We start from the raw sequence: 12,179 nt of genomic DNA, 5'->3' as shown, positions 1-12,179 counted from the left end.
TGCTTAAATGAACTAATTAAATAGGGTATTAATAAGGACATTAGCCAACTTTTGTTGGAGAGTATGTTAAGGGAAAAGAAATTAAAGTGGTAGCAAATATGCATCTTTTAATACAGTTTGTTGGGAAATAAAACTGTTTTTCCCCTGCTTTGTGAACCTATGGATATTGATAAATCAGATTTATAAATAAAATAAAGTAATTTTTTTTACTACTTTAGAAAAAAATTGCCTTGTGCGTATATCGATTACTTTTTAAATAGTCTGAGCATTCTACTTTTGGACCTAGGACTTGGAGCTTTTATCTTCCTAAGCTTTTATCTTCCTAGGAGCTTTTATCTTCCTAAACCAGAGCTTCCCACTCTTTTTTCATTCTAATACCTTTGATGAAAGTTTTCCTTTTTTGCATATTTACTCTCATCTAAATAGTCTCACCCATCGAAGCAAAACAACTCATGTTAGTGAAGACAAGGAAGTTGTTCTTAGATTATTTAAAGCAATCAAATGTCTCAAATTAATGAAATTTAGCAGACTTTTAAATTAAATGTAAATTTTTGTTTTTAAATCTGGAAATAAAATAATTCGTGTCATATTATCTTTGAATTAAAACATAATAATTTTCGATTATCTGAACTAAGCCTTCATGAAAAATAAGCATATTTTGTGAAACATAATTTAATGGAATTTTTAAATTTGTTCCAAAGCGATGGACTCAGTTACCTCAGTTGCATTTTTAAATTCAGAGCAGCGCAAAGTTTGTTACGATGCTTGCTCTTAATAAAAGCATATGAAAAAAAGGCTCTTTTAAAGTGCTCTGAAATAATAAAGGTTAGTAAGTATTTGATTATTTTCATGCTAGCTCTGGAAATGCTTATTAAATTTTTACTATCAGTAGAATCTGAGCCGCGATGGCTCAGGGGATAGAGGGTTCGCCTTCCAATGTGGCGAACCGGGTTCGAATCCCAGTCGATACGAATTCCGCATCCGGCTTGCGCCGACCACAGTGCTGACGTTAAATATCCTCAGTGGTAGGCGGATCATGGGTTAAAGTCCTCTTGCAGTCAGGCTAACCGTGGGTGGTTTTCGTGGTCCTCCTCTCCATGTAATGCAAATGCGGCTTAGCTCCATCAAAAAGTTCTCCACGAAGGCAAATTTCTCCCAATAGTCGATCCAGGAGTTCCCTTGTCTTCTGGATTGGGTTCAAGATTACAAGGCTACGGAGTTGAACATTAGTAGTCTCAAACCGAAAATTGGGTGGGCTGTTGAATGACGGTTATAAAATTATAAAATATCTCTAGAATCTCTGACAAGAAATTTATATGATTACTATCTTTGAAATCGGATTTCGATTTGTATTGTTAAATAATTATTATTATCTTTTTTGCATAAAATATCAACTTAAAATAGTTAATTTAAGAGATTTAAAACCTAGTTATTATCTTTACCATTCTGTTTAAAAATATATAATCAAAACGACCCCTTGATTTCTTTTAAATGATAACAGAATGCCATTAATATATAATTTTTATTTCAGTTGATTTTATTACGTGCTTCATATTATATACACAGCATTACTAATAATACTTTCAATTACCCGAATGGTACGCAAATTACAAACTGCGATTCACTTCTGTAAGCAATAACTTATTGATGAAGCGCTTGTTTGGACAAAACTTATATTGTTTATTTACGAAAATGAGTGTAACATTTTATTCCATTTTTAAACTACTATTTTGTAGAATCTAAGAAAAAAAAAAAACAAGCGAATTTCGGTGTAAATTAGTTATGTTACATAGGTGTTCCGAGATGTATAAATGAAGTAACATAGGTGTTCCTAATTGACTAATTTTCAACAGCATTTTTCGAAGCTCTTACGACAAAAAAAAATATTAAAAAAAAGTAGCCACAGATTAAGTGCCTTACACTTTAGATAAAGCTATAAGTGATATGCTTTACCACTTTACCGAAAAGAGTTGTTTGAGTTTCAGAATGGATAAACAACTTACAATTCTAAAATTCATTAAACTTTTTTTTAAAAAATAAACAATTTAACAAGACTTTTCCATTTAAATGAAAATAATCAAAATCAATGACTGATCCCCAGTTTCTTTCAGAGTCTAGGGGATGCGTTGGCGTAACATTTTAAACATTAAAAAATTCTTTCCTACTGCTTTTTCTGTGCACAAAACTGTGTTTTTTCTTCATATTGACGTTAAGTGCCATTTTCAGAATCAACATTGAGATCGCTGGCTAAATATAGGCTAAACATGTCATAACTGTAATAGATAACTGTTGTAAACTCAAGCTATTTCCATTTTCTGATGTCATTTTGAAGACTAAAAAGCTCACTAACGCATTATTTTCTTGATTCACTTTAGAACAATATTCAAATAATATCTAATTTCATGTCTCTTCTATTAATCTACATGATGTAAACGCTTTTCTTCCTTTTCTGTTGCTCATACCTGTCCTGCACGCTCTACAGGCATAAAAACAAATCTAGAAGAATAAAACTTTTTACTTCATCCCCCTAATAATACTTTATTTGATCATAAAAAAAGTTTTCCATTCAAAGTCAAGAATTTATTTTCGAATTCATTTGTACACCATGACCACTACACGTAACATAATCATTTTCAAATGAAAGTTAACAGACAGCCATCTGACACTGATTATAACTTTTATTTATACGGCATTTGTTATGGAAACGTTTCACTTAACAATAGATGGATAAATGAAGAAATAGGCTACACAAATGAAACGTACTGATTTTACGGGTAATAAGTAGGAGTTTAAAAAACATTGTCATGTTTAGTTAAACAAAGGATGAAAAATTCTCAAGGTTGAAGGCGAGTTGAGTCATTCATATTGCGATTAGAAATATTTCCTTAAAAATGAATAAACCTTAATAGAATTTCTAAGTAAAATAAGGCCTTCATGTGTCATTAAACGGGTTACTGTATAGTTGGGGTGTATACAATCAGAAATTTATTCTCCAAACCACAATATTTCTACCATTGTTTGCAACTTATAAATATTTAATACTTGGTTATAACCAATTTTTCAACTTAAATATTTAAACAAAAAAACTTGTAGTTTGTTTAGTTAATTAGTTTGGATAGTTTTGATTTCATTGAGAAACATCAATGTACATCTTTTTTTTATCTTTCGATATCTTATTTAAAGCTTAACCTTGGATTATACATTTTATACAGCGAGATTAGACATTATTCGCACACTTTCATGAAATATTGCAAAGTACTATAATTTAATGTTCTTTAATGCTTTAATGTGAAGAAACAAAACTGTGGCGTCTTGCACGCACGATAAAAGTAATTAAAATCATGAAATAACTTTTCTTAACTTACTTGAAGCTCATGTATACTTTACTTGAAAAAACTTTTAATAGACATATTTTACTTTTAAATAACTTTTAACAATTAAATATGTTCTTTTTAAAACCGTACAACCTTAAAGAAATTGAAAAAATAAAAAGGAGTTTTTAAATTAAGAAAGACTTAATTTTTTTGAATTTTTACAGAAAAAGTTTTTTAATTTAAACACAGAAGAAATATAAATATTTTCTGATATTAAAGTGCTAGTATGAGTTTAAGCTACATGCTATTCTCAAATAATTTATCAAGTTTTAACTTAATAGGCTTATTCGAAGTTGAGATATCTTCCTTGCAAAATGGAAAAAATGTGAATTGAGAAGAAATAGACAAGATTTAAGAAAATAATTTAGATAGATTTAGGAAGATTTAGATTAGATAGATTTAGATAATTTAGAGGATTTAAAGACAAACCATTGAATAAATACACTTTAAATAAAATAAGTGAGCTTGCAGATGATTCCAATTTAAAATCTGGCTATGTAATTTTCGGTTTTCAGAGACTGGATTTCAATGTTTTTTTCGTTGCTGTAACAATGGACGTTTTTTGAGTATTATCTAATTATTTGAGTTAAATTGTTCGTTTTTTCGCCCTCAAACGTTCTTTTGTATTGCTTTCAAATATATATTTTACAACAGCGGTTCCCAAATGGTGTTTTGCGGAACCCTAAGATTCCGAGGATAGGTTACAGGGATTCTGAGAGTTAGAACATTTTTAATGACGAATTTTGAAACCTGTCATTAAATTTATATTTTATTAATTATCCATTGTTTACTTAACATTGCCGTCATTTTTATGAAATTATTTAATTAATGCTTCTGAAAAAAAAGAAAGTAAAATTAAAAAATGTCATTTACAAAAACTATATATTGAATGAATAAGGAAAATGATATGCATTTATGAAATTACTTGGCGCAGCCCACTAATTTAATGAATTTTCCGTATAAGGAATTTTTTATCGGGATTCATCGACTTCGTTAAATAGAGATCAGACTGCATTTTCAACTTGTTATTTACATAAAAAATAGACTTACTTGTCAGATAGAGTTCCATAAAAAGGAGTTCCTATAATGCTACCAACATTTGTTAAAGTCATCACCAAACTGGAGTAATGACTGTGGTCACATACCATGTTCCACTGTAAGAAAATAATCAATGTATATATATATATTTTTTAAAGATATACAGTTTCCAAGTATTTTAAAAAGAAGAAAATTGTACTATGTTGATAAGACTATAAGTCAAAGTCATCAGGTTCATCATTTTTGAAAGACAGGGGAGGGAGGTAATTTCGGCAGGATATACTAAGTTCATACAACGCCTCCTATAACTGAAATCCTCCACACGGTTTTTTTACAGGTAGTCTGATCAGACCACTGTGAAGGATTTCCATTTACCGAACGAGTAATTTAATACAGAATATAATGAAAATAAGAAAGTGGTAGCAAATATATGACTAAATATTTATTTTATTTATGAATATGATTGGTTTACCTTATTCACTTGTCAACCACTACAGATTCAATTCTCATATATATAAGATAAATTTCTCTCAATTACTTTTATAAAAGGTTTTGGATTCATGCGCACAACTGGTTCACTTTTTAAACAGTCTGCGTGGACTACTTATAAAAAACCGTGTGGAGGCTTCTTGAAGTAGGATGTGATGGTTCATAGCGAAAATGATGAGACAGACCATTTCTGATTTAGATCTGACGGAAAATGAAATTATTTTCTCCATTTTAGCTTATTTGAAAAACATAGTTTATTAACTAGGAAAAGAGATTGAAATTCACATTCATGACAAATTCTATATGGTATTTAAAATACTGCTTGTAGCTTACTGGAAACGAATAAAACGAGACACATAAGACATATCACTTTCGAAAGACGTGGGAAGGTAATGTTGATAGTGAAGTTTACTATGAAATTGAGGTACCCTACATTTTTTCGTTTTAGGTCTGAGGAAAATAAAATTATATTTCCATCTTATATTACTTTAAAAAAAACGTAGTGTTTGAACTATTAGAAGTAGTTGGAAATTCGATTTTCGACAAATTCTATTTGGTACTTAAATTTCTTTGTGTAGCGTTCAGGATGTTTTTATAGCATTTGTAGAGTTAGATTGCAACGTTTGTAGCGTAAATTTTCCCTTGTCATCTATCAGAAAAATCCAGTTTAGCTTTGAAATCTAATAATCACGTAGAACGCCACGCTAATTTTACACGGCTTGCTCATTTCGCCACACGGTAAATAACTACAAACTAAATTTGCAAATATAGACAGATTTTGCTAGTTTATAAAAGGTTTAGCATGGCATATCTGAAAAAAATTGGTGAATTATATATGCCTACAAATTGTTTAAAAATAGTTTTGGATAAAAATCTACTATATTGAATTTATTAAACCAACTATCACAATAATTAAGTAAATTTTGAATAAATTTTCTGCAATTCCATGAAAGAGTGTAAATTTTATAGTTCTATATCATCTTATACGCTGTCAGCCAGCTGTTTTTTGCGGCCTATGTGAAAGGTTAGTGTCAGCAAGTGGTGCAGGCTCAGCCTAAATGTAATTTCAGTGTCAGCCACCGGTGATTGACGCAGCCTAAATGTAATTTCAGTGTCAGTCACCGGTGATTGACGTGGCCCAAATATAATTCCAGTGTCAGCCACCGGTGGTTGACACGGCCTAAATGTAATTTCAGTGTCGGCCACCGGTGGTTGACGTGGCCTAAATGTAATTTCAGTGTCAGCCACCGGTGGTTGAAGCGGCGCTCAACGTGTTAATCAAAAAATGGCTGAAAATTGAATTCATGATGAGTTTCTTTCGTCGCTAAAACGACAATACAGTTTGCAGTAGACATTAAGAGATTGAAAGTTGCATTTTCAACCAGAACAGAGCTCCAGTTAAAAGTGTTGAATTCTATTGGTAGTCGGAGAGTAATTGAAATTCTGATTGTCAATAACTTTTTTTTATTCCTAATATGACAATAAATTTTGCTTGCAGTGATCAGAAAATGATTGAATGTCATCCTGCACAAAGCTCCAGTTAAATTTAGAGAGTTCTAAACAATCAGAAAGTTCCGGGAAATTCCCTTTGTAAATACCCTTTGATGGTGATTGTTAATATTCTTTGGTGATAATATCGCAAAAAAATTCCGCTTGTAGATGTGATGTTCTAAAAACCCATTGGTGGTGATTGTAAATACACTTTGGTGATAATATCGCTATAAATTCTGCTTGTAGATGTTAGTTGACATGTTGAGCGCCGCGTCAGCCAACGGTGGCTGACACTGAAATTACATTAAGGCCGCGTCAACCACCGGTGGCTGACACTGAAATTACATTAAGGCAGCGTCTACCACTGATGGCTGACACTGAAATAATATTTAGCCTGCGTCTGCCACAGCTTGATGACACTGACCTTTCACATAGGCTGCGAAAAACAGCTGGTTGACAGCGTACAACATGATATAGAACTATAAAATTCACACTCTTTTATGGAAATCCAGAAAATTTATTCAAAATGTACTTCATTTTTGGTTTAATAAATTCAAATTGGTAGATTTTTATCCACCACTGTGTTTAAATAATTCGTAGACATATATAATTCAACACGTATAATTCCCCACTATTCTTCATATTGTAATGCTAAACATTTTATAAACTAGCAAAATCTCTCTATTTTCAAATTTAGTTTGTGGGCGATTCCACATAAAGTGGTCCTGAGTGACTAAATTTTCAAAATTATCGTAAAAGCTAAAATGACACAGTTTCGGAATCTAGAAGATGTACATTTTTTAATAGTTAAGATGGTTTTTTGAATTATAAAAAATATTTATGTAAATTCTAACAAAAGGTGGAACACTCTGAATTTTAACAGTTTTCTACTTTGTTATGTTATATTCTAATGGAGTTCTTAAAATATTAAAGAGCAATAAAATAGTTTTTAGTAATAAATATAACTATTTTATTCTTTTATTATTGTTTAATGTATTTTTTTAATTTGGCCTAAATTTTTTTACTTGATTAAAAGTTGATTAATCAAGATAGTCTCATTTTCCCAGTAACACACGTAACATAATTTTGCATTTTTTTCTGTAAAAACTTCAGTAAAAAAGATTATTTAAAAATTTTTTGTTTTATAAATTAAGAAGGCAGGATATGCAACGGAAAAAATTCTCGAGTTAAAAGTGCCAATAGTTAAAATTTAATAATTAATTTTATTCAAGGTAACACACGTAACGAAAAGTTACGCGTGTTACTGTTATGTGTGTTAGAGGTACTTATACACTTTAATTTTTTATTTATTTTCAATAAAAAAATTTGAATCATGTTCGGACATTTTTTATAACCGCCGCGCAACTTCAATGCCACAAATACGGGATTGTAAGATTGTGGTTTTTTTGTAAAATCAGGTCGGCATAAGCATTAATAAAAAAACAGCATAATAAGACGATAATTTTGAAACTTTTGGAAATTGTTTTCCCAAACTTCCATTTGTCATACGTTTATGTTTAAGTAGAATATTTCGACTGCATTTGCTAGATTATTATAAAATGGATAAGTTTAAAATAGTGTCCTTATCTGGATTTAAAAGAATAAGAAGATGAAGAAAAAAAGAAAAGAGCATAAGATTCTGCACTTCAAAGGAAAGAAAATAAAGAAATTTAGACTTGAACTTTCAAAACAGATTAATAATGATGTAAAAGGCTCACCACTAAGTATTTCAGACGAACTTAATTATTAATAAATGGATTTTCTTCAGAAGTTAGATTGTTTATACTATGCTTGTATTGAAACAAGAGCTGGTTCTCTGGATTATTACGGGAAAAAACGGGCAATAAAACGAAAGAACTATCTAACAATGTTTCTAAGAGAAGCTTATACTGCTTTTTGTCAGTTGCATCCTAAACATTGTTTAATTTTTCATATTTAGTGCATTATGACTATAAAATGTATTGCTACTGTAAAACTTAGAATCAAAACAAATATCATGAAATTTTTATTCTTTAACTGGAAGGCTAAAATTAAGTTTATGACAATACATGGTGATGGTAAAAGTATTTATGTAAATAAAGTGAAAGAAATTTTGGATCCAATTGTTGGAAGGGTGCTTCTGATACTTACATAAATTTCTCATTGCTTGTTATAGGTTTCTAACCATCATTTATTGTAGTTTGGTAACGATGAGAAAAAGATGACAATAGCTCACAATAACAAATATATAATGACGAATGTGCAAGAAGAATGTTTTGAAATAACTCTTGAAAATTGGACTAACTTTCAATAATACGTAAGAGTTAAAAGAATCCGAGGTGATACTTTCCAAACAAACATATCTAGCATTAAAATCAGGGTAATTCAAGTTGACTTTGCAATGGCATATTCTTTTGAATATCAAAACGAATTTCAATCAGCATTATGCTATCCAGCCTCTGTTCCGTTATTCACAGCAGCTGTTTCCTTAGACGATACTCTCCTAAAGAGTTTAAAATAGAGTCCTTTACAATATTCTCCTAAAAAGACAAAGGTGAAACAATCTCTACACTTTTATTCTAAGACTGTTTCAAAATGATTCTACTTCAGAAGATGAGCTAATAGAAAAATTCTGTAGTAATAAGTCAAGTTAAGAATTTAAAAATAAATATATGGTTGAATTATTTCATATTTTGTCAATCAAAATATAAAAAGGAAATTAATTTGGAAATATTTTGCGATATCACATGCAGAAGTGCATTCTATAGGATAGGTGTGTAGTACAAAATCTTGAAAGCGATTCAAAAAGCAAAATTATTTAAATCATTGTGTTGTTATACAAAAAAATTGATTTACTATCCAGTGTTGTTTGCAAAGCTAACCAATCAACTCATGCCTAATACAACAGTATTATATATTAGCCAAAATGAAATAAAGATATTAATTGAAAAGATCAATACATGGCAATGGCAATACAAAGCATAAAATCTATGCATAAGTATATTTAGATACTTGAATAAGATGCATAGATGCACAGATTGTGGCACACAAATAGTCAGTAAGTGAATTTCCGTTCCCTCCTGATCAGAAGTGCGCTTATAACTGAAATTAAAACGACATATACTCTATCTCGGGCACATTATTGACGCAAATGCACATGCATGTAAACTTAAAACGCAATATTTGCATAAAATAATTGGAAAAGATGCATATTTTTTGTTTCCAAACAGAAATGATTTTGAAGGAATAGATGTGCCTAAGATTTGCTATGTTTAACTCTCTAAACCTGTATAAAGAAGGGCTACAACCATCTTTCCAGACCATTAACTATTTTATTTGTAAAAATTAATTGTTTTTTTCCCGCTAAATTAAAATAAATAAATGTTTTAGTGCAACATTTATGACTTTTCAATTGAAATATTCACAGAGGGTAACACACGTAACGTTCAGTTAACACACGTAACGCACCAATTTCACCAAAATAAAGAAGTTTTTACTGTTGCAAGAAATTTTAAAAATCACTAAACACAGCTTCGATATTGTATCTCTCTATAAAAGAAAATATCTTAATTTTTTACCTTTATACTTCACAGAATTAAATGAATATATTCAAAGTTTCAAATATCTAGCATTATAAAAGGTAACACACGTAACAAAATTTCAGAAATTTTTCTTTCAACATCAAATTAATTTGCACCCTCAATCTTCGTTTTGAAAACTTAAAACACATATAGATTTAACAACAAATTAAGAAAAACATAAAAAATATCAAAAAAGTTTATTATAATAAGTGTTAAAGTTGAAATATGTCGTGTAAAAGTAACAAAAGAATCGCCCTTGTAGTTATTTACCGCGTGACCAGACGTGCAAGCCATGTAAAATTAACGTGGCATTCAACGTGTTAAAGCTTTCTTGTAAGAGGTGATATTTTTGTGAAAATAACATTGCTGCAAAAATGAAAAATACATACTTTTCACTAGGTATTCACGATAAATAATAGTTTCAGCTTTCAAAAACACTGAATTATAAATAACTACGCCAAAAAGTGATTTTGTTTCGTTTATTTGTAACGTAGTTCATAAAATATAATTATTAGTTCAGCGGATTAATAAATTGACGTATAGTTTTCAAATAAACTCCTGAAATAAATATTTCATTTAACGCAATATTAAGTTCCACTTCTATTTCGGAATTACGTCCTTTTTTCAAAAAGAAAAAAAAGGTAATTGATTTAATTCTTAGTATTTGTTCAGCAAATTTATGCCGTTTTTGTTAACTTATAATTTACTTTCGAAATGAATATTATCAAATTGAATAGAAAATTGCATACCTGCCAACTTTTAATCCATCCGAGAATGATTTATCCCAGTGGTAGTTAAATGGAATGTAAATTACAATTTTAGGCCAAAGCAAACGTTGCATTTTGCTGTCGCCTCTGCGGGACACCGTGAGAGTATTCAATATTAGTATATATACTTAATTTCTTTTAAAAATAGTGGTGATCAAAAAGATTATAAATTTAGTTTATAAATGCAAGAAATATTTCGAAAGTATACATTTTACTACCACTTTAAATATAGAAATAAAATTTTACGCCAAATGCGTAAAAGTTGGCAGGTATGAAATTGTTCACCGTAATATTTTAAAATTATAGCAAGTAGCAACAATTACAAAGTAAGCACGCCGTTTAAGCATAATAATAAATCATACTAGGAGGCTCCGCCCCCTGCTCGCTAACGCTCGCCAACCCCCGAGAATTGTTACGCAATCCTATGTGGTTCAAGCCGTGAACCATGGCTCGCTGCGCTCGCTCGCCAATGAACACAATTTTCTAGCACAAAGACATAATATATTATCATCAAAGACATAGTATTTTATCATCAAAGACATAGTATTGTACTTATGTAGAAGAATTCTACCAATGTTCTTATTGGCTTTTAAAAAAGTATATTAGCTATTTAGATTGTACATGGTGAAAAAATCAAAACATTAGCTAAATAAGAAACATATTAGCAAAATAAATTATCAAATATTGCTTCACTAATATTCGGCATTTTAAAGCGTGAAAATTCAATGCATAAATAAACGCGAAATATAAAAAAATTCATTGCATTCAATACAAACACTTAAACGTTTTTTAGACGTTTAGGTTGCTCCCAGTAGAAAAATATCAATTCAACAGCGGCCTTTTAAAGCATTCTCACTTCAATTAATTAATTAATTCCTAATTGAGTTTAAATTAAATATTGTCATGTTTTTAGTGCATGAATCTGAATTGAACAACCTGATAATGCTCACTCTGGTTATTGTTATCTGGTTGCTCACTACGTGCTCTTGCGCGCCGAATTCAATCAATTAAAAATGAAAACTGTTGCCAGCGCGAGAAAAGAAATATCATTGGTTTTATTGATACATACATACGCACGTATTAGCGTTTTATATAATATAGATTATTTGTCAACTAATGTCGACATTATTTAATCTCCTACTCGCAACCATGGAAAATAAGATAATCATGATAGTCTCACATATTAATATGTAAGATTAATATTTTTACGAATAGTGGTCATCAAAATCATTAAAATTAAGTTAATACTTTTATAAGTATAAGGATAGTATACATTTACTATTACTTTAAAAATAATTTTTTTTTCACAAAATGCGTCAAAATTGGCAGGTATGGAATTAAATGTGAGATTCCTGAAAATGATGTAATACGTGTAAAAGCCTGACCATATTTAAAAAGTTACTTGTTTCTTTGATGCTTTTTCGTTGCTTTACAATTACCATTATGAAAAATTTTAAGCA

At 30.0% G+C, this 12,179-nt stretch overlaps 1 protein-coding gene across 1 annotated transcript in view; it reads right to left on the bottom strand.

The window, feature by feature from the left end:
• LOC107445037 (carcinine transporter) overlaps positions 1–12,179 on the bottom strand; it is a 31,970-nt gene that overhangs the window by 16,860 nt on the left and 2,931 nt on the right. Inside the window, exon 2 of the mRNA XM_071185596.2 lies at positions 4,425–4,528. Coding sequence (XP_071041697.2) covers positions 4,425–4,528 — 104 coding nt within the window. The remainder of the gene's footprint in view (positions 1–4,424; positions 4,529–12,179) is intronic.

This window comes from Parasteatoda tepidariorum, chromosome 5 (genome assembly GCF_982258835.1).
Source record: "Parasteatoda tepidariorum strain Cologne lab strain chromosome 5, Ptep-v5.0, whole genome shotgun sequence".
Taxonomy (NCBI): domain Eukaryota; kingdom Metazoa; phylum Arthropoda; class Arachnida; order Araneae; family Theridiidae; genus Parasteatoda; species Parasteatoda tepidariorum.
Note: the sequence above shows the minus strand (reverse complement) of the source record. Positions and strands in the feature narration are given on the sequence as shown.